At 34.0% G+C, this 24,773-nt stretch overlaps 1 protein-coding gene across 15 annotated transcripts in view; it reads right to left on the bottom strand.

Moving 5' to 3' along the window:
• The window catches only part of Marchf1 (membrane associated ring-CH-type finger 1), a 756,948-nt gene that overhangs the window by 418,456 nt on the left and 313,719 nt on the right, over positions 1 to 24,773 (bottom strand). For 6 of the 15 annotated variants that reach the window (XM_058580391.1, XM_058580387.1, XM_058580388.1 and 3 more), the window contains exon 3: positions 6,469 to 6,677. The exons of 8 other annotated variants lie outside the window; for them this stretch is intronic. In XM_058580391.1, coding sequence (XP_058436374.1) covers positions 6,469 to 6,567 — 99 coding nt within the window. In that variant the 5' untranslated portion in view covers positions 6,568 to 6,677. Of the gene's footprint in view, positions 1 to 6,468; positions 6,678 to 24,773 lie in introns of those variants that run through there. One more of the 15 variants, XM_046447729.2, reaches the window with a different exon arrangement.

The following is a 24,773-nucleotide window of genomic DNA, read 5'->3' as shown; positions in this document are numbered from 1 at the left end:
GGCACTGCATGTCCATTGCTCTCCTGGTGTCAATTTTCCCCCCCAAGAAACTCTTTTTTCTTCATAATGACACCAAAAGTCACCATGAATGCAACGTCCTAAAGAATGCAAAAGTCCTAAAGAATGCAATGTGTTACTTTATATCAGAAAATGTGTGTTCGTTGCTAGTGGTGAAGAGAACCCACTGCAGTTGTCCCATTTCCTTTTGTTATCCAGATGTGCACAATTTAATGAATAATCAAGATTAAAAAAAAAAAACACCAAAAACCGAGAGGCTGACACCCAGCATCCATGAGCTCTCTGTCCTTTTCCTCAGCCTCCTTTTTACTCTTTTTTAAGAGCAAAGTCTTATCACCTATCCTACCCTCCTGTCACTCCTCTTTCAATTATTTAACAGGGTTGCAGAGACAGGAAAGAGAATGAGTATCGAACAGATGTCATTTCTCATCGTCACCAGGAGGTTATGAAGGCTGCTGCAAGTGGCTCAGGGTGCTTTGCCTGGGAATGAGCTGAGGAAAGCAATGCTGAAGCTGTGACCCTTCCCCTTCAGCAGGCCCTGGAATGAGGGGATTCCAGATCCACTGTCAGCATTCTTTGTGATGTAAAGAATTGACATTGCAATGCAATGTTGGCTAATCAGCAAGTTCTAAAAATCCTGATTAATAAAACATGCAGAGCTACACCTGCCTTTCCCATGCTCCAAGACTCTTCTGCATCAAGATCTTTGTTCAACTGCCTTCAAACACAACCATCGCAGTCTCATTAAATCAGCCATGAATTCATAATACATTTTTTTAGAAGAGTCACATCAAGGAGGAATTCTACAATTTACCTGCCTAATTAAGGCCACAATTAAAAAAAAAAATACTGACCAGGGTGTGCCAGCAATTACTAATTGTTATCATTTGATAGTCAATAAAATGTGTTATTCAGTCTTACTTATTAATGCAATTACCCACAACATCTGTTTTAAACAAGAAAAATTAATGTGAATTATGCTAATTTCATTGCTGAAAGCAAATAATAATATGGAAATTTTCTGGTTTTCATTATGTGAAAGTATTTTAACACTATTAGCATACTCAGTGGAATTCATTCTAAGCACATGGGACTCTAATACACAATTTAGACTCAAGATAGTTGTTGGAAAGTGCTCTTTGAGAGAAATGAAAAGGGGTATTAGCCTTTCTACCCCCTGGCATTCTCCCTGTAGTGTCAGACTCACACCTGCTGAAGATGCATTTCATTTGGTTAATACAGAGCATTAACCTGTATGCTTGGGTTAAATGTGCTCTCAGTACAGGCTATTCATAAATTAAAGTTTGTGATGACTTCACACAGATCCCAGCTATTTCCAGTTTCAGGAGTCAGTTATTGCACAGGAAACAAAGCAGAAAACTATCGCAATGGCACTTGGCAAAATGTCCTATAGGGCCCTATATGCTGTAAGTGATAAACATCCAACCTGAAAAAGAGGAAGGCTTAATCATAAAGGATGTGTTGAATTATTTCATCTGATTTTACAATTCCTTAGCTAATACTATAAAAAGAAGCCAAAACTATCATTCAAAAGTTAGAAGTTACAGGGATTACATTTTTGTATTATACTTTAGTGCCTCAAAAAATCACACCAAACCCCAAATGCAGTAATGACAGAAAGCATAGCAGAGTGATAGTCAAAAGATCTGTATTTTTTGTCCCAAATTTACCACTAACCTAATTGTGTGGCATTGGCAAGCTCATGATTTTCTGCGAGCTTCAATTGAGAAATTAAGATAAAGAATTTTTGAGGAATTGTCTGATTCTTGGGATACTTTTATCTACAAATTTTGCTTAAGAAACATGAAAAGTTCAAGGTAACTTAGTTGCAAAGAAAAAGTACAGGATTTGAAATCTGAATTCTAATCTCAGCTCCAACCCAGAGATTTTAAACTTTTTTTTTTTTTTGGTAATTTTTTTTTTCCAACTAAAAAATGGGAATTACTAAATCTATACTTTATCCATTATGTTCAAAATGAAGGCATATATCAATAATCCCCATGGGCATTCACTTCACTGATGCTTCTGAAGAGATTTCTAGATAACAGATCTGCAGCTACTTTGAGAGAAAGAGAGAGAGTGGCGGGGGGGGGGGGGGGGGGGGGGGTGGCCCAGGGACCATGATTGAAGAGGGATATTCTAAACACAAGGAAAAGAAGTTTAGCATAATTTGGCAGGGGCAGGGGATGAAAACTTTGAAGTACAGAAATATCACAACATAATCAAAGTGGTAAAAGATAAAGCACATATAAACATAGGGGGGGGGGTTGCTTTTATCCCCCAAATACTTCTTAATACATTTATCATGTAGGTCAACCTGAGAGTGAGAAAAGATCGGAAAGAAAGGGTTCATGGCCTTTTCTCCTCTCCCATAACTTCCATCATCTCAAATCTGATCTGCTTGTGCTAAACACAGTAGCATTCAGAGCAAGTGGCAGTAGCACCTCAGTGTGATCTCAGTTGTATCCCCACATTTGAAACAGTGAGTCTTAGAGACATTTGCTTGCAAATCCTGCAGAGTTATAAAGAATGCATCCTGGAGTTTAACTAAATACTAAAAATTATACAATCATTATAATTTTCAGATAGAGAAGGAAATTAAGTTACCCCAAGAGGGCTAAGAATTTGATTAATAAAATCCAATATTCTTATAAGAGACCAAAGTCTTTTAGGCCCAAATCTCTAACATGAATTAATTACAGCCTAATAAATGGTATTACCATAGCTAAAAGGGAAGGAAAGACCGGATTAATAGAAGTAAAATGGCCCACTTTGCAAAGTAGGCAAATGAGACCTAAAGAAGCTAAATTGTCAGTCTCTAACACCAACCAGAGAAAGAAATCTGGAATTATAAAGTCTTTAGAGCAGTATCTTCCCCTGTGGCTTTTCCAAGATCAAGGTTTTCCCAAAGGGTAGGTGAATCATTTCTCATCCAAACCATTTCATTTCCCAACTGATTCTATACTCCTAGGGAGAATATGACTAGTAATTTCCTTCCAGAATTCTCTAGAGCTTCCACTCAAATATTCCATCACTAATTTAATATGTCTCCTGATATAAAATTATTAATTTGACCAATTGCATTTTGCTAAATTAACAGACTGACGTCTTTCCACTTCATGAGATATTGAAGTGATTGAGGTAATGGTTCAGGTTGCGTCAATAAAATCTTGGTTGTGCTAATGAAGACTATGCCTTGGATGCAAGTGTGAGGCACTGTTCTAGGAGTGCCCAGGGAACCTGTGGAGCTAGTGCCCCTACCCACGTGCATAATTGCATAATATCAACTTGACCCAAACAGGGTGTGTGTTATCTTGTTTTTGTGAAGATTCTAGGGTTGTTAACTAAACAGATAATTACAACATTATGCCATACAAAATATGTCAAAATCTATCAAAATATGTCAAAATCTATCAAAATATGTCAAAATCATTAAACTTGAAAGCAGAAATATTATTTTTTTGAAGTTTAATCTGTTTCATATTTTTATAGCCCAGATATTCTGGATTACAGCAATCATTAATAAATACTTTTTTATTATTTTCTTTTTTCCCTTTAAATGCTTAAAAAACACAAACAAACAAAAACTCTGATGTCAAGTTAATAATTTATTCAAGAGTCTTCAAGTTTCTTCTGGAATAGAAATCAACTTGGCTTATATTTAAATTATCAAATTTCAATTCTGAGAATAGATCATACTGTCTCTGCACATGGATTCTTTGAATAACTTCAAGACAAGAAAAAAATCTATCAAGGAAGCTTACAAGGAGGATGTTTCGCATTTGTGCAACAATCAGGAATTATCCAGATATTTCAAGATGTTTTACTTTTAGAGGGAACCATCACTTAAACTTAGAGAAACCATTGTATAATACTAAATATTTGTCTTGCCTTCTAGCACATAGGGCACACATTAATTTTTCTACCTTAAAAGTCATTTATCATTCTTTTATATTATTTATTCATAAAAAGAAGCATTTAATGGCCATGGGATTTAATAATATGTTTCAAACATGCTTTTAATGAGAAACTTTAAACTCCATCCTATAGAAAACCAAGAAGTATTTGAAAGTTTAAAAGTGCTTCCACTTCTGACACTCAGAACTATATATCTTTTTAAAAGAGTATGTAGACTGGGAGTTTCCTTTCATTTTCTCATGATGAACCTGATTTTTCTTTAAGAATCTCCCTCTGACTCCCACTGGGGAATATTGTTAGCCACTTGGCTAAACAGATACTCTTAGGGACAAGCTTCTATACTTATAGTAGGGAGGGGAAATTGCTGCTCTTTTAAGACTGTTAATGTGCCTTAATTTTTTTGTTTGTTTTAGATAAGACTCGGAGAAACTTACAAGAAACCATCCAAAATCAATGAGTCTCTCTGTCTGCCATTTTGTTTTGAACACATGATTTATGACCTCGAACTGAGAATGTTCAGAAGTGTGCCCACCTCTACATGCAGTGATCAGCCTGAGCTTTCTTTGTGCAGGGAGATCACTACTTTACAAATTGGTTCCAGTGCTTTCCTTACTTACAGCAAGTAATTAAAACTGTCTCTTCTCTTTAATCTCCTGGTTGTTCTTAATGGTTTTTCACTTACCAAGAGATGTACCCACTGGGTTCTGCCATGTTATTAAGGTGTTGTTGCCCTGGAAAGAGTTGGTGCTCATTTAAGGAGACTTTGAAAGTTTCCTGAGGATGTTTGAAGATGTGGCTTAGTACTAATATCTGAATAAAGATTGAGGCTACTGCCAGATAAACTGGCTCATACCTATAATCCCAGCAACTCCAGGAGCTGAGGTAGGAGGATTGAAAATTTGAGGCCAGACTTAGCAACTGAATGAGGCCCTAAACAACATACCAAGTCCCTATCTAAAATAAAAAAATAAAATAAAATGTATGAAGTTTTCTTCAGTAATTGTTAAATATATCTAAATTTTAGAACATGAGTGACTCATATATTACTTTTATAAAAATCTTGCTTTTGGCATTTCACATTTCTTTTCAAACCTAGACAGTATCCCCTGTTCCTCTTACCCTGTACCAATAAGCTTGCTATTTCTTTGCTATTCTAGTAATCATATTATCAAGTCATAGGAAGAGACATAATACAGAGAATATTTCCAATTAATTTAAAGCTGATAAGTTTCTTTACCAATGATATTTTATTCACCGAAAAAACACCGATGTGCTTATGGCAGGGACATTACTGAAGGAAAGGTATCTCTTGCACTAAGTTAGTCAAGAAACTCTGCCCAAAGATATCTACAAATTCTACCCACTTCAGTAACTCATTGTTCTTGAATGACATTTTTTAAAAAGTTCAAATAAAATAGAAAGAGGATGTAAATGTCTTTTGTCATTTGAAATCAGTCAAGTTCAACATTCTGCCCCCAACAGACTCTCCTTGACAGGCCACTCCTATTACCTTCATTTGTTTCTTTTTGGCAGGAAGAGGGGAGAGTGGTGTTTATTTTGTTGCTTCCTCTGTCCCCAGCACCTACCCTTGAGAAGAAAAGATGAACATACAGACCAGGAGGTGAGGATGGCTCAACTCCTACAAAGCTAATGACACCTGAGGATGAGGCCATAGCTATGCTAGAGATAAGAGGATTCCAGTTTCTGGCATTCTATCTCAAGTTCCCTAAAAGGGAAGTATGACAACACCTGAAATATTTTCACCCAATATCCCCGACTCTGCTCAAACACTTTCTTAAAAACCTGAAGTGAGTTCCCAGCATCTGATCTTTAAAGCAGATTAACTTACAACAACAGCTGTTAAACTTCACTACAAAATAAAGCTCACATGTACTGTTGAATATTATGGCTTCTGTTAAGTTTCAAATAATGCTTTTTTTTTTTTTTGGAAAGAATAAAATACACATGAACAGACATCAAACGAGTAGTACACCTGCATGCACTATGAATGAATGGCGAGCAGCCAATCCTAGGGGGCACCAGTTCCTGCTATATCCTCAGTGTTACAGCCTCCCTGGCTTCTCTTTTGCTTTGTTATGATATTTTCCAACACTTCAGTTTCATGGGCAGTGGGTAAAATTAGGAAGCATCAACAGTTCGACTGTCTGAAAAGGGACAAAGCAACATCCACAACCAGCCCAGGGCACCCAGGTTGCACCCCATGAGCCATTCAGTCAAAAGTGACTCTGTAGATGGTTAGAAAAAGAATCAGAAGTTTTTATCTGTTAAACAGCAAGTATTCTTCTCTACGGATTTGATTCCTGCCTTCATTCAGGAAATAGGGGTTGTTTCTTTTGTCCCTGTTAATTACAAATGTTTTCCCTTGGATCTACCATTCAGAGCTGGATTCCAGCTGCTCTTAAAACCTTAGACAGGCATCCTGTGTGCAGAGAGCTGTGTTGGCTACAGTGGCTTGATTCTCTTATTTTGGCAAATCAAACCTCCTCTTACCTCGACTTCCTTGTTCTTCTCTTTGTTTCTGCCCATTGAACTTCTCCCATTGCTGGCAGTCTCCCGAGCAGGGATTACGGAAATCTGGTGGAGGGGCATATTGGCAGGGCTGCAGGTTGCCAATTCCTGATTGGCTGCCTTATCTCTTTACTCGCCCTGAGTAGCCCACCTGCACAATTGTTCATATCCTTGCTTTGTCAAGCCCATGTCTAAATAAAAAGGGAGAAAAAAAAAGTGTTTGAGACACTGTGCAGCAGCAGCCAGGGTCTTCCAACCAAAACGTCAAGCACACTGAAAGGGGTGTTTAAAAGAAATGCAAGAAGCAAATAATCCAGGGAGTATTGCATTCTCAAAAGGACGATTTACTGCAAGTCATAACTGCACTGCTTTGTCACTGGAGCACCCCCTCTCCCCTAAGAGCATTGTGGGAGACAATTCAATTTCTATGGTACCTAATAACTGTCATGGAAACCAAGGAAACCTAGGTCTCACAGGCCCTTATTAGCAACTGCTTCCTTTAATGGCACGGACTCCCGCTTTTGCAGCGGCTGCCACTTTGGCTATTGTTTCTCCCCCACTCCACCCCACCCCGGATTCCCTAGGAAGCTACTAAGCACCCAGAGACACTGCATCCTGCTGACTAGGTAAATAAGCAGAAGGCTGAAAAGCTTAGTGTCCTATTTGGAGCCAAATCTCTTCCATGAAAAGCTCGGCTAGCTGACTGTGTGTCCTTCATGCATCTACAATAATCTGCTTAGGTCAAAGGATCTGCCTAGAAGTGAAGTGCATCAAATCAAATGAGGTGGGGAGAGAGAGAGAGAAAGAGGCAGAGGAGAGGAATATTGGGTGTGATTGCAAATGTTCTTCTGTGGCCTGTTGAAAAGGATTTTAACTGTTCACCCTGTCTGCCTTACTAAGACATCTGCAACAGGAGTCTCAGGTGTCAGTCACTCGGAAGCACAGATCTCTACTCTCAGCTTTATTGGAACTCCCCAAAATATACTTGTTAGATTCAATAGCAGCTCTTGCCTGCTTTTCCAGGAAGAAAATAGACTCTGCTGAGGACTTTACCATCCTCTCCGTAGCGTTAAACGATTTGGAAAATATAAATGGAGAATCAGAATTTCTGCCCTTTAAATTAAAAACAAAGCAAAACAAACTTTTTAAACAGTTTGATCTCTCAGTGAAGTAAATTTTTATATACATTAACTTTGTAAAAATTGCTTCCCCTCCTGCAGTTATTTCCTTTCTGTAAATGAAATAGAAGATCTTCAAAGCAGTTTCTAATTACAATGCATCTCTAACCATCTTCTTATTCCACAACAAAAATGCCATTTCCAATATGATGTTACAATTGGTTCAAACTCAGGATAGAGATAAAATGTGAAAAAAGATAGGTACTTTCACTGGTAATAAAGCCAAAGGTTATAAATATAAAGACTGCCCCCCAAATCTTTCGTCCAGATGTTTGTTTGTGTTCAAATAAATTCTCCAATGCATTTTCAAGATCTGTCCAATTGTGTGTTCCTTTTAACTTAAATTAGTCACCTTCACATGGCTTTCACCCCTATCATCCATTGGGCTTTTCAGGAGATTCTATAATACACAGATAACTCGTGACATACTGGTATAGATTCTGGTTCAGCAAGGCATATACCTGAGCAGACAGTTTTTATAACAGTCACAGGTGACTTGCACAAGCCAATTCTGAGATTCACTAGAATATCTCAGTAAAATAATCTTGGAACAATAAGTTAATTAAAGTTTGTATTGCAGAAACTCTCCTGCTTTAGAATAGTTACAAAAAAAAAAAAAAAAAGCAGGGAACTGGGCACCTTACAGGTGGCGTTGGTTCATCTTGTCCTAGCTTAAAAAGTGTATTTGTGAGATGCAGAAACGTTAATGAAGAGCCTAGAGATAACCTTTCCCAAAAATGCCACACCCACTGTTAAGTTGATGATGCTAAAGGTTTGCTATGGCTCAAGGATCACATCTGTGAGCTGTACGTGTGAAAGGAACCTTTCCTCTATTGAAAAAAGGGGATGTTAAGCCCTTTATCTAGAAGGACTGTCTTAATTAATAGAAGGTTGGAAATAGAAGTCTGTAAATCTAATAGTCTGTGACAAATACAAAAATGTAAATCATAAAGCTCTTTAGAAGAGGAATACTGTCAGTGTTTGCAACCATGAAAAGTTCCATTAAAAGCCAAGGCAGTTTTCCAGATAAAGTTAGACTTCAGTACTTTTGCGTAAAATATTCATTAAAGTTATAGGAAAGGAGATTTTTAGCTTGAATTGACTAAGTGGCTGTCTTAATCCTGTACCTCATTATGCATGTGAGGTTATCCTTTATTTACTGTGAGATTTTTCAAAAGTAAGATTTAAATTTTAAGTTAATTTGAGTTATATGGCTGAGTTATTTCAATTACCTTTCTTTTATCCTAAAATTTAGAATATAAATTGAATTTCAGGAAAAGGATATTTATTTCTTAGACTATTTTACACACTAAAGAAAAGGAGGTTTGTTAGATCTCTTTAGGTAAATATTCTGGAAATAAGAAAAAATAATAAGCAGGGTACTTGAGAAATATCTACCTACATTGTATTAGGTATTGTGAAAAAAATGAGCTTCTAAAATTTTCAAATGGTATCAGTGGGAAAATTCTTTGTGTGTTCTTCTACATGGCTGCTTTGGAACCCAGGACTTACACATGAGCTATGTCAATGACTTGCATTCATCTAATTCCTTTCCTCAAGCAGCTCCCAAGTGCTTGTCTACCAAAGTAAGAATTCTCTGGGGTAAATCCTTAGGCAACGAGCCAAAGTTGAGAAAACTGTTGGGCCATGCATTTCTCCTGTGGGAGCCCAGGCCATCTCCTGCAGTTATTAAACCTAAGGAGTAAACCAGGAGCAAACCAAGAGCTAGCAGGTACTGGCCACCCTACAGAGAAAAGTGATCAGCTAACTGTGTCTGATAAAAACCCATTCTACCATACCCAAATTTCTAAACTTGATTTTTGTGGAAACGGTAGACTCTAAGTGCTATTGAAACCTACCCAGAACATTCATTCTCCACCTGGACACCATTCCATAGACAAGTCTGAATTATACTTGTTTTGCTTCCACATTCTGACTTCCAACCTGCTGATTCTGTGCCTGCCTCTGGCTCCTGAATTTGGCATCTACAACTGCTAACTCTAAAGAGCTCAGCCTCCCGCCCCAAGACATTCTGATTTGATGCTGTTCCTTGCTCTCAGTAACCTGAATTTTAAAAGGAAAACAAAGCAAAATAAATATCTTATAATCTAGCTTATGACCCCCATCAATCTTAGCCACCTTCAAAAAAAAATAGGCTTCTTAGGGGTTTATTTGGATCGTAATTAAACAAAAGGGAAATATAGTATTAGGTAAAAACCAGGAACCAAGTAAGAGTCTGCTAATATATTAAATGAAAAGAATAATTGTTTTTTCAACAAATACTTATTAAGCATCCTCTGTTTTCTGAACCATGTTTGGAAGGAAGGGGCCCAAAATTCTGTGTGAAATTTTGTGGCACAATCCCTGTAGTCAAGGAGTTCGCTCTGTCATTAGAGAGATGTCATTAGATTACTTACTCACGTAGGTAAGTCAGTTTTAAAAATTACAACATATTGTAATTTTTAATTCTACATTATTGTAATCGTAATTCTACATTATCCTCCAAACATTGGAAATAATGTTTGGAGGATAATGTAGAATACTGAATGGAAATGTCAAAGAAGCTTTGAGCACCAAGAAATCACAACAGGTCTAAATAATTCAAGAAAGTCTTGAGCAACTGGAGCCTGGGTTGGGCTTAGTAGAGATGAGATGATTAAGTCTTTTCAAGGCACAGCATCGAGTGTGAGACTGATAGGTGGGACTTCAGGATACTATTCTAAATAGCATAGAAAATATGTTTAAGATTTTCAATTGATTTCAACCATGAATGGTCATTAGGATGTGATGCTGACAGATACCTGGGAGGAGAGAGGGAAGTAACCAGGACCAGGACAGCAAAGCAAGGAAATGTCTATGAAAAGCAATGTCAAAATTGTAAATGTCTTGATACCAGAAGAAAAGTGATGAAGTTGAGACCTTTAAGTGGTTTCTAAAAATAGAAACAAGGCACTCTGAGCTGGGGAAAGGATATTTCATAGCAAATCCCTGGTGAAAGGGAGGAAGTATGGATTGAATGGGTTTTCAATGTGTCATCGCACAGGGCATTTGACAACTGCTACCAGAGGTTATTGGGAAGAATATATGCGAAGCTATCATCACACAGAAATATTATGGCATCTGGTAAAGGAGTTGGAGAAAGGAAATGGAATTTAAAGGCTACTTTTACTAGGGAAATGATGAAAGATAGTTAGAAGCGTTAGGGGACAATTCAAACCAGCTCATATGCAAATAATTAGAAGGGAAAATAGTAAAAAAATGTTTGGTTCTGTGTTTATAATGTGTAATATAACATAGCACTTAAAAATGGCATGTTTCTTACTGGGTTTTGTCTGATTCTTGGAATCCAATTGTGATCACATTTGGTATGTACCAGTGTCTTTTAATGTCATTCTTTTTGCCTCTGAAAACTTTGAGAAGAGTTGGATGATCACCCTTCAGCTCTGAAGACCGAAGAATGGATCAGATGAATCCTCAAGATCCTCAGTTCTACTCTCTGAAAAGTATTGGTCCTAATTTTGGCCACATCTGCTTTCTGAGGTTGGAACAGATTACAACATAGCCAAGAAATTCATGTGGTCTTTTAAAGAATCAATAGCAATCACCACAGTCACAAAATGTGTGATAAGTACAGCAGGCATTAAAAGAGTCAGTTGTACTAGTTTGTATAGTTTGTATTCCTTATATTACACTCATGACAAAAGAATATCATCAAAAGCAAAGACTCTCTATTAACATCACGGGATTGATGTTAGTTCATTTCTAATTTGCTGAGAGAATTAAAAACAAATTTCATTCAGTTCTCTAAACAAAGTAACATAAAAGAAGTGGTGAAAAATACAAGGAAGATAAGCAAATATGAATAAATAATTTTGTGGGAATATTTTAAGATTAAACAAAGTCAAATTTCTGGGTTTTATTTTCTTGGCAAGACAAATATAGTTAATAATTAAAAAAAAAAAAGATTTATTTTGGCAAATAGTTAAATTCAGCCCTGCTCTCCAAGCATACAAAGGTGTAAGTTAATCTTTGTTAATGTTCTCTGTAGCTTTCAAAATGTGAGCATATCTAGTCGAACAAAGAACAAACAGATGGAAAAAACAAATCTTTGAGAGCAAATATCTGTTCTTTCATATATCTTTAGAATATGAGAAGCAGTCATTCCAGAATGATATCTTTGCATCTGTGAGAGAATCAGAATCATAGTACAAAGTCTTTAGTCCCTGAAGACCTGCTTCAGAGCCTCTTCAGCCAGATCTCTGAGCAATGGAAGCCTATATGGGGTGGGAGCCTTGCTTCTGTGTTCTGAGAGTTCATTGTTAATAGCAAAAGAAACCTCATAAATGCCAGTATGTTCAGAGCATCGCAGCACAGTTCCTGTTAGCCTTTCAATGACTTAATGCCAACACTCTGACTTATTACATCAAAAAATTAAAGCACATGTTTAATAAAGTGCTTCCCATGTGGTTTAAGGTTTAAGCAAAGGAGAATTGGCTCTGACATTCCTGATCACATGCTTGCATACAAATGCAAAACAAATAACCTTATTTTGGATTCCTAACTAAAATTTGAATCTGGATGCACAGAAATAGGCACCTGCTCAAATATTTGCATTTCCTTGTAGAAATTTTTCTTACCAGATTTTATGCATTTAAAATGGAAATTGGGATCATAACATTTTGTATTTGGAAAACAGACTAGAAAGTACTCATCTCAAGGGTTTTATATATGATGAGGATAAGTCCTTAGAGATACTGTTTTGACATAGTTGAAAACAATAGATGACAGAGACAAGCAGAAGAATCTCCGCATTCTGAGACTCCTCTTTAACCAAGCTCTTTAACCAAGCTGTGACCCGACTGGATGAGTATACAGCTGAGATTTGTTTTAAATAAAAAATAACTATGTGATTAATACATATGTTTAGGCTATTTATTCTTTGATTATAGGTATGTGTTCTGGGAAGAATACATGCTACGGCACAATTATGAATCACAGACATCTCCTTGGAAACTGCATTTTATTTGCTTTTTATAAAGAAATCTGAATGATCCACTTTTTATTTTCAAAATTTCATTTTTTTATCATTCAAAAATAATCAATAAGTTTGAGGATCCTCTTTGGGTCCCTCCCCTCCTTTTTTTTTCTTTCTCATGGTCCCCTGATTATGAAAAATGTGAAGCGTTAACATATTTACCTTACTGTTTTCAGAATAAGTAATATTTATGTTAACTTTTTTTTAATATGAACTATACTTGGGAAAGTGCTTTAAGAAATAATGAGTCAAAACTCATAAAGTAAATATATGTACTCTTCTTTCACTATCTGGCTTGGTTTCATAATGACAGAATTATTAACATAAGATTCCAATTTACCTTTTCTACTGATGACACAACATGCTTTATCTCTAAAATTTCAAAACAGTCAACAGGCTTAAGAAATTTGGTTAAAACAATTGTCCAAGGAACCACACATGGGCATCACCAGATGTCATTTCAAATATCATTGAGAAAAGGAAGATGTTTTTAAATGTAAGAATATTAGTGTTCATAAGTTTTTTTCAATAATAATTCATACATTTTATCCCAATCTTATTTTTATAACCTAAAAATAACATCAACATTTCTGCCCAGTTCCTATAGAGAATATATCCAATTCAGAAAGGTTCAATCAGATGCCCATATGTATACCTCTCTTATTTCATCCCAGAACTTTTCTCAGTCAAATGTAAACATTATTAGAGTGATTTTTAAACTGGAAAATAAAGCTTGAAAATTGACATCCTTTGACAAGACCAACTCCAAAATGATTTTCCAACTTGTAAACATGGAGATTATTTTTACTTAATTTATTAATAGTTTTCTATCCTAAATAAAGATTTTTCAAAATGGAAAATACACTTATTAAAACAAATGGCTACTGATTTCCCTTTTTTTCCTTTGTAGCTTGTTATTCCATCTACAATAATATCATCTGAGAAATAAGTAAGTGTAACCTCAAGTGAACAACGAATATCTTTTTAAACACTGGGTTCATAATTTCTGATGTACCCTTTAATTTGGGAATTCTGGCATATTAGTTCGTGTTTATTCTTTGCACATGGTGTTATTCTTTAATAGCATAACATTATGAAGCCTTAGTAAAGTGGGGCTCAATGTGAATGGACAGACTTTGCTCCCGATGATGACTTACTACAAAGAAGAACAGAAAAACTGAAGAGGAAAGTAGGGGATAATAGAGTTAGATGGTATCATAGAAGAAGAAATAAATCCCCAGCTTGTGGCAATAAATATAAACATACTTGTCTAATTATTGACTACACTGGCAATGACATATTCCTTACCTATAATTTAAGTGACTGGGTTAAATACACACACATGCATGCACACACGTATTCATACATAGATTCTACATGTAAAGTGTCTAAAAGAAGGCATAGATAACACAAGAGATTCTTAATATAATAAACTTTGTAGTGCTGAAAATTTTTTTATTATCATAAAAAAATTTCATGGAGAAAAGACATTCACAAAAACAATAAGAAGAGTAAAATGAATTATGAAATAAACTATTTGGAAATGGGCTGTTGAATATTTAAAGATGTTATTACAATTAGTTCCTAAGAAGAATAAATCAGATTTATCATCTGTTTATTTCATCACTTTTATAAGATATGCTATATCCATGACTGGCCTCCAAAATTTAATGAATGAGAGCACTATGGTAATCATTCAGGTATTTTCATCATCTAGGTTTTTCAGTTCTCTAAGGCAGAGAAGTTCTGGTGTTTTCAATTCATTTTATATGAATAAAATGAATAATAAGTAATAACACAGGAGTACTCTGTTAATACTTTGATTTTTTAAAAAAAATGAGATAGTGGCCATCAAACTAACATGCATGTTACCTGACATACTAATGATTTTTGCGAGAAGAACTTTTAAAATCTACTCTTAGCAATTTCCAGAATTATAATACATTGCCGCTAGTGTAGTCTCCATGTTATACAATAAATCTCTTGAACTTATTCCTCCCATCTAACAAAAATTTTGACCAACATCTCCTCAATGCCACCTGTCCCAAACAGCCATTCTACTTTCTACTTCTATGAGATCAATTTTTAGATTCCATGTGAGGGAGATCGTATATAGTGTTTGTCTTCCTGTGCCTGGCTTTTTCGTTTAATGTCCTATAGGTTCATCTTTATTGAACCACATGACAAAAATGTCACTTTAAGGGCTGTATATTTTTCTGTTGCATATAAATGTCACATTTTTGTTATCTATTCATCCACTGGTGAATGTTTAGGTTGATCCTCTTTCTTGCCTGCTGTGATCAGTGCTACAGTGAAAATGAGAATGCAGAGATCTCTTTATCATAGTAATTTTATTTTCTTTGGCTCTGTAGCTAGAATTATGATTGCTGCATCATGTGATAATTCTATTTTTAAATTTTAAGGAAATTCCATTATATTTTCTATAATAGCTATAAAAAATCACATTCCCACCAACATTGTACTAGAATTCCCTTTTCCCCACCTCATCTTTCACACTAACCTTTGCACAATGCACATTTATTTTAAAGTAATATGTTATACATGATAAATATTCACCATCTTTATTTGTTAATTAAAAAGTAAATTTTAGAACACAGGAAAAATGAGATGATGCATGTGAACTTCTTGGCATGTGGCCTGTAAGGGAGGAAGCACTAATTAATAGTTATCCATTCATATCTGAAGTGGAAAATTACCTAATAAATGTTTCAGTCATAAAACAGGAGTTATATTTAAAAGAATATTGAAGATTAGTTATCAAAAAAATAATAATTAGGTATGTTCTTTGAAGCTCTAGCTAAGAATGTAATGCTCAAACACACATTAGAACACTGTATCATTATGTATAGGGAATTATTTCCACTCATTGGTTAAACATAAATATACATACTAACTAGCACTTTTCAAAAAATAAGAATTATGAAAAAGCAGCATACACTTTACACCAAAACTCTATAGACTATACAATGTAAACTTTCATAATAAGAGGGTTATAGTAGCCTAATGTCATTATTATAAATTTGAATTATTATATCATACAAACCATAATAATGACAGCAGTAATGACTATTTGTTGAGCCATGAACTATCTGGGAAATAATGTTAGGAACCCTACATTTCTTATTTCTTATTTCTTATTTTGGACCTCCCCAGAATCTTCCCAGGCAGGCTTGTTATCTCCATTTAACAGGGATGGAAACTAAGGTTCTGGAAGTTATATGACTTGACCGAAGTTTCACATATAGTCAAAGAGTCACATAAGATTAAATTTTTCATTGCAGTTCCCATCAAAATTCCAATGATGTTCTTCATTGAAATAGAAGAAGCAGTCATAAAACTCATCTGGAAAAATAAGAGACCAGGAATAGCCAAAGCAATTCCTTACAAGAAAAGTAAAGCAGGAGGCATCACAGTACCAGATCTTTAATTATACTACAGAGATACAGTAACAAAACCAGCATGGTATTGGCACTAAAACAGGCAAGAAAACCAATGGTACAGAATAGAATACAGAGAGACAAATACCCAAAAATATAGTTAGTCATACTTGATAAAGGTGCCAAAACATACATTGGTGAAAAGATAACCTCTTCAAAAAATGGTGCTGGGAAAACTGGAAGTTCATATATAGTAGAATGAAATTTAACCCCTGTCTCTCACTCTGCACAAAACAACCCAAAGTGGATCAAAGACTTAGAAATTAGAACAGAAACCCTGCACACATTAGAAGAAAATGTAGGCCCAACACTCCAATATATTAGTTCAGGAACTCACTTCCTCAACAGACTCCTAAAGCACAAGAAATAAAATTTTAAAAAATTAATAAATAAAATACCATCAAACTAAAAATCTTCTTTATAGAAAAAAAAAAAAATCAAGAATGTGAAGAGATATCCTGCAGAATGGGAGAAAATCTTGGCCACCTACACCTCAGATAGGGCATTTAGCTCAAGGATATATAAAGAACTCAAAATCTTAATATCAATAAAACAAATAACCCAATCGATAAATGGGCAAAGAAACTGAACAGATACTTCACAGAAGAAATATGAATGATCAACAAATATATGAAAAAAATTCCAACATCACTAGCAATTAGAGAAATGCAAATTGAAACAACACTGAGATTTTATCTCACTCCACACCCAATGGCAATTATCAAGAATACAAATAACATAAATGTTGGCAAGGATGTGCAGGAACAGGTACACTCATACATTGCTGGTGGGCTGCAAATTAGTACAACCACTATGGAAAGCATTATGGAGATTCCTTTAAAAACTAGGAATGAAACTATCATCTAACCCAAACTATCCTACTCAGTTTATATCGAAAAGATTTAAAATCAGCATACTGAAGTAATGCAGCCACACCAATGTTTATGGCAGCTCAATACATAATAGCTAATCTAACCTAGGTTCCTTTCAACAGATGAATGGATAAAGAATATGTAGTATACATACACAATGGAATATTACTCAGCCATAAAGAAAAGTTAAATTGTGACTTTTTCCAGTAAATGGATGGATCTGGAGACTATCATGCTGAGTGAAATAAGACAATCCCCAAAAACCAAAGGTCAAATGTTTTCTCTGATATGTGGAAGCTAATCGATGATAAGAGTGCAGGGAATGGGAAAGAATAGATACTCATAGATAGACAAAGGGGAATGAAGTAAAGGGAGGGTAGAATGGATCCAGAACAATTTTCCTGTGTTCTTATATGAATGCATCATAGTGAATCCCACCATCATGTACATCCATAGGAATGGGGCACGGACCAGAATAAGATACATTCCTTGCTTATACAATTGTATCAGAATGAATTCTATTGTCACGTATAACTAAAAAGAACAAATAAAAATATGTTTTGAACTCTTTTAAATAAATAAAAGATAACCTACCTCTCGGACATCTGTCCTAGAATTATTATCTACATTTAAAGTATTCTATCTTGGGGTGCTGGTGGGCAGAGTGGGGGGGTGGTAAGGAAAAGTGTGGAGGGGTGTTGGTGATGAGACTTTGTTCATGTAATGTATGGCACTAGGGACAGAACCCAGGGCCTGGTGCATGGTAGGAAAGTGCTACAACACTGAGCTAAACCTACAGCCCATGATAAGACATTTAATACTGCCCTGTCCTTACTCTCTCCTCTGATCTCTTTCCCCTTTAAAAAAAATAATAATAAAATACACATAGATATACATTTCTGATTATAAAAAAGATTAAATTTAACTCTGTCTGACACCAAACACCTTCATAGCAACATGGTAACAGAGTCCTGGTTGATAAAATGCAGAAAAAATGAGTATTAATTGTGTGAAGCGATAGTAAGATTGATTGCGTCTTCTTGGTTAAACTGTCACTGAAGTACATGCCAAAAAGCCGAGCAGTCAATGGATGTCAGAACGTTCTTGTAGTAACTAATACTCAGATCAATGCACTCTATAATAACATCTTTGCTTTCATGTAAGTGGACAAAATGAGTGTACTTATCACAAATTCTTATCCACTACTTGACCTTTTCCCCAAGGATGTAGAATCAATAGAGTACTAACATACGAAGTTCCTAAAATTAACTTTTAAATGGTTGAAAAATAATTGAAACACAGAGGTTCTAAGTAATTTATTATTATCCAGATTATGATTTATTAAACTGAAGGATAGGTATTGTGCAAGAGATTATTTCCTGAAGATCATTACAGATGGCAGTTACCATGGATGCAAATAATCATGACCTAAATATTAGAAATGAACTGAATTTACTACTTTACTACTCTAAAATCTCTTTAGACATTGCGTGGCACATTAATCTTCAGTGGAAATAAATATATAAATATATAAGAAAGAAAGAAAGAGAAACTGAAGAATTTTAAGATACTTAAAATGAATGAGTTGAATTATTTTCGGTTTGAGCCAGAATATCTGCTGATTTGGATTGAATTTCACAATGTTTTTACTCCCTGTGAAGTTTCTATTGAAGAACAAAGAAAACTTGCAAAATAGACAAATATCTGTAGTTGGTTTGAATATAAAATACAATCTGAATTATGATTCTATTATAAGCACTTTACATAATTTCAAGTCTGATATCTTTTCCTTTGTAGAAGAATAACTACGGAATAGAAGGTTTACTAGTATTGGTAAACAGCCTCAATATAATAACTTAATATAAAATCTATGTTTTGAATTTTAAAGTTATCGGTTTTTCCTCTGTGGTTAAAAGAGGCTTCAATTACTCAAGAATATTTTTTCTAAAAATAGCCACATTTAGCAAATGAATAAACATGAAAAAACCTGAAGGATATCTAGGCCATATTAAAATTATTATGCAAAATATTTCACTTCAGAACAGAAATCTTTTTTTTGCGGGGAGGGAGGAGTACTGGGGATTGAACTCAGGGGCATTTGACCACTGAGCCACATTCCCAGACCTATTTTGTATTTTATTTAGAGACAGGGTCTCACTGGGTTACTTAGCACCTCACTATTGCTGAGGCTGGCTTTGAACTTGCAATCCTCCTGAGTCAGCCTCCTGAGCTGCTGGGATTACAGGTGTGCGCCACCATGCCTTGCTGGAACAGAAATCTTAACACACCTGCAAGGCTATTGTAAATTCTTTCCTTTTCCTTTTAAAAAAGAAAAGGAGGTTGATATTCAATTTATCTTTTAAATTACTTTCAAATAAAGACAACTATCTGCGGCTAGATGGCATCTGTAAGAGAATGATATGTAAAGAAGGGTTGAAGGAATTTCTTTAGGCAGGATTAAAGTAAAAAGGGTGAGGGAAGCACCTCACTGCAAGAGTCTCATGTAAAGTAGTATGAGACATATGATAGATGGTATCTTTGTGAAATGGCATGATGGTACATGGCGATCAGTGAAATATGGGATATTTAAGCAGTTGTAATGCACTACAAAAAAGAAATAGGTACCACTGATAAGCCAAAGATAGTGAGAAAATAGAATTATAAAAGTAACAATTCAAAATAAGGCAGAGGAAAAAAGGAGAATAAGACAAATAAAAAGCATAGCAATATGATACATTGTAACCTAAAACTATTGCTACTTACACATTAAATATAAATCATCTAAACACTCTAGTTGGCTCTGGGTAAAGGGAAAAAATTATAAAAAAGAAAAACACAAAGCAAACAAAGCAAATTCTAGTAATAAATCTAACCAAGGAAGTGAAGGACCTCTGCAATGAAAGTTATAGATCAATGAAGAAAGATATTGAAGAAGGCATTAGAAGATGGAAAGACCTCTCTTGTTCTTGAAGTCAGAATAAATATCGTTAAATGAACATATCACCAAAAGTAATCTACAAAGTCAATGCAATCCTCACCAAAAAAGAATAATATTCTTCACAGGACTAGAAAAAAACAGACCTAAAATTAATATTGATGAATAAAAGATCAAGAAGAGGCAAAGCAAATCTGGAGGCATCACAATACATGGTTACAAAATATACCACGGAGCTACGGTACCCACCTAAAAATATACATGTAGACCAATGAAATAGAAAACATACAGACAAACCCACACCAACACAGGGAGCTGATGACACTTGACAAGGGCACCAAAGGCATGCATTGGAGGAGAGACAGCCTTTTAAACAAATGGTGCTGGGAAAACTGAATATTCACATGTGGAAGAAATGAAATTAGATCCCCATTCTTCATCCTGCATAAAAGTCAATTCAAAATGGACTCAAGACCTTGGAATTAGACCAGAAACTTTACAGCTGTTACCAAACATAGAAGCAGCATTCCAACAATTAGGTCCGAGCAACAATTTTCACAGTGGAACTCCTAAAACTTAGGAAATAATACAAGAATTAAAAAATGGAATGACATCAAATTAAAAACCCTCTGTACCACAAAGGAAACAACCTTGAAGAGAGAACATGGAGAATGGGCGAAAATCTTTGCCAGCTACCCTTCTGGATTAATACTCAGAATATGTTTTACAACTCAAAAAACTTAACACCATAAAAAAAAACACAACAAAACAAACAAAAACCAACCAACAACAAATAATCCAGTTAAAAAATGAGCAAATGAACTAAAGAGAATATTTCTCAAAAGAAGAAATACAAATGTCTAAGAAATACATGAAAAATTGTGCAGAGAAATGCAAATCAAAACTAACCTGAGATTTCATCTAACCCAAGTTATAATGACAATGATCACAAATACAAATACAAATAAATGCTGGGGAGTATGCAGGGAGAAGGAACATTTACACTGTTGGTGGGACTGTGAATTAGTACAACCACAGTGGAAATCAATTAGGAGTTTCTGTGCAAAGAGTATATTCTAAAACAACACTGACAACCAACTGCACTCAAGAACTGCAAAATACCAATTTTTTCAAGTACACATAAAAAATTCACAAAATATATCACAAAATCAACATGAAAATTATTCAGTAAATTTAAAAGAGCTAAAATAAATTTGTATCTTATAATCATAGTGAAATAAAATTAGAAATCAACAATAAGGAAATCTGGAAAAATTCCCAAGTATTGGAAACCAATTAATATATTTCAATAAAGTCCATGAGCCAGAGAAGAAATCTCAATGGCAAATAGAATACATTGGGAAATGAATGCAAAAGGAAGCACAGCATATAAAATTGGGGATTGCACTTATATCAGTGCTCAAGGAGAAATATAGCTTTAACAATAAATATACATATATATTTATATATTTTTACATATAGCTTTAACAATAAATATACATATATATTTATATATATTTATGTAAATATATCACACACATATATAAATGTGTATATATATATATATACACACACACACATTTTATATATATATATATATATATATATATATATATATATATATATATATATGCTTCATATACATCTATGAAACCGAATAGTCTAAAAATCAAGGACCTAATTTTCCACCTTAAGAAGTGAGAGAAAGTAAAACACATCAGTGAAAAGTAAGTAAAAAAGAAAATTATAACTAAATAAAGGATATTGATAACCTATGGAAAAAAACAAAGGAGAAAATTGTAAAACTGAAAGCTGATTCTTTGAAATGTTAGATAGAATTAAATAATCTCTAGTTAGATTAATCAAGAAAAAAGACTTAGGCTCTAATTTACTAATCACAACGACAAAAGAGTAGACAACACATATTAAACAAATAACAAAAGGATAATAAGAAAATATCACAAATGCTTTTATGCTTGAAACTGACAGATTGAAGGATTTAATATCTTGAGAAACATAAATTAAGAAAACTGACTAAAGAAGATTTGAAAATATGAATAATACTATTTCTACCAAAGAAATTTAATCCACAATTTAAATTTATGCAACAAAGAAAGCCCTGGGTCCACAAACCAACACCAAGAAGTTCTACTAGCATTTGAGTTTGTGATAACTACCAATATGACACACATTTCTTGAGAAAAGAGGGCACATTTTCTCAATTTATTTTTTGAGGTCACAATTACTCCTATACAAAAACATCCCAAAGTGGGGAAAACAGAATTATTTATCAATATCCCTCAGAAACATAAATGCCATAATCTTTAGCATAATTTTAATAAACTACATTTGGTAATATTTAAGAGTACTAAGATCATGATGAATGGGGCTTATTCCAGGTAAGCAAAGTTGCTTTAATAATTGACAATGCATTGTTCTATGATAAACACTAAAAGAAAAAAAAAAACAAAACATGATTCACTCAACAGAGAAAAAACAAAACATGATTCACTCAATAGAGAAAAAACAAAACATGATTCACTCAATAGAGAAAGCATTTGATAATATTTAGCACATGTTTACATTAAAATTATAGAAAATGTAGCAGAAAATAGCTACCACTCCCTTAACTTGATAGAAGCTATTTATGAAAACCTTTAGCTAGCATCATGCTTACTGATGAGTAAGCAAACTCCTTAAGTCCAGGAACAGGACAAGGATGTTCTCTCTCATCATTTCCAGTCAATGCTGAATTGGAGGTTCTAGCCAAATCAATAAGGGAAGAAAGGACACAAAAACCATGCCAAATTAAAAAGGAAAACAAAAACAATATAATTGTCTTTATTTTTAAAAGACATGGTCAGTTCCATAGAAAGGCGTAAGAAATCTCACAAAACACAACGAAAATTAAATAATTAAGACAAATTACAGAAATGAATGTCAATGTACAAAAATAAATACAATGTAAATTGTATTTATTCTGAGGGCAAACAATAATAAAAATGTTATTTTTGAAAATATCATTTATCATAGCATCCAAAACCAAGAGTAGTAAGGATACATTAAAGTATATATGAGTTCTAAATAATAAAAAATACAAACATTTTTTGGAAAAAAAATTGACAACTAAATGGAGAAACATTTTGTGCTTATTTGTTAGAATATTAATATAATTATGTTAATTCTCCCTAAATTTATTTATAAATGTAATTCAATAGCAATTAAAATGCCAATAGCCTTTATATAAACATTAATAAGCTAATTATAAAATTTGTATGGAATTATAAAGAACCCAGACCAGTAGGAAAACACTTGAAAAAGTGAAAAATTGAGGAACTTGCTTCATCAGGTTTTGAAATTTATTATACAGTTATAGTAATTAAAACTCTATTGGTATATGAATGAACGGATCAATACAAATAAAAGGGAGTTTTCAGTAATATCTACACATATGTGGTCAACCAATTCTACAAATATGCCAAGAAATAGTTCAGGAAAAATAATTACATTCTTTTAAACAATTGGTGCTACAATAACTGTGTATATATTTGGAAATAAATGAACATTGGCCCTTACTTCACACCATTGCCAAATTTCACTCAAATTATAACAAAAACCAAAATATAAGACTAGACTATAAAACCTCTAAAAGGAAACCTAGGAAAAAACCTTTGCAACCTTGGATTAAGCAAATACTTTTTGGTAGAAGAAAGTCATGAATCATAGAAGAAAAATATTTGATAAATTTAATTCAAATAAAAGCCATCATTTGAAATAAATACAAAAGATAAGATAAAGTGGGAAAAATATTATATATATATATATATATATATATATATATATATATGATATGTACATATACTTAAATATTTTATCTACTTACCTACCTGTCTACTCAGACATAATTACATATTATGAAATTTAAAATGAGCTCTTATCACTCAGTAAGAAAATAACCCAATATAAATTTGAAATGAATTTTCAATGCGTGTTTCATCAAAAAAGATATATCATTAATAAGTATATAAAAGTTCTCAATATAGTTAGTAATCTGGGAAAAGTATATCAGGCCACAATTAGATATAACTACATACACACTAATATATTAGTAGGACCAATTATGTTATTATCATACTTAGATTTATAATTATCTACATACAATTTTGATATTATTTCTTGATAAATTCAATATTATGCATTTTACATCTACTTTTGCTTGCTATAATAATGCACTGGGCTCATCACAGAATTTGATAAACTGGTTTTTAAATTAAAATAATTTACATAAAAGGATAAGGTTCTTTTGGTTGGCATTTAGCTTATCTTACAATACCCATTTCTAAGATTATTCCTTAAACTTTCACCTTGTAAAATCTATAATCACAAAAGAAGTTAAATGTTGGTCCTTCAGAAATTGCCTGTGATTCTTTAAAAGTGTTCATGTTCATTTTTTGCCTGTTGATCTCTCTCTCTCTATTCCTCTCTGCTCTGCACTGTATTCTGAGGTTGACTACCATAGGCCACATAAACAGTAATGCCAGGTCTTCTGGTTTTCACTGGCTTTGCCAAATGGGAGGCAACAGCAAAGTAGTGGAGGTGGGAGGTGAGTGAAGTCATGGTATTTAGTCTTCTCTGTTATGTTATATTTCCAACAGTAGTAACTTTCCTCTTCAGCAGTGGTTCTTCCAAATGCGTCGCACTTTCTCCACTATTTCCTCCCAGAAATCCCATGATAATTACTCACTTTCCCTCTTTGGTTCCCTTAACTCTGCATACTTTAAATTATTTTTAGTAAAATCATTTTGAGTA

The sequence above is a fragment of the Marmota monax genome, unplaced genomic scaffold, assembly GCF_021218885.2.
Source record: "Marmota monax isolate L192 unplaced genomic scaffold, Marmota_monax_Labrador192_F-V1.1 WCK01_AAM20220418_F8-fsc00040, whole genome shotgun sequence".
NCBI lineage: Eukaryota > Metazoa > Chordata > Mammalia > Rodentia > Sciuridae > Marmota > Marmota monax.
Note: the sequence above shows the minus strand (reverse complement) of the source record. Positions and strands in the feature narration are given on the sequence as shown.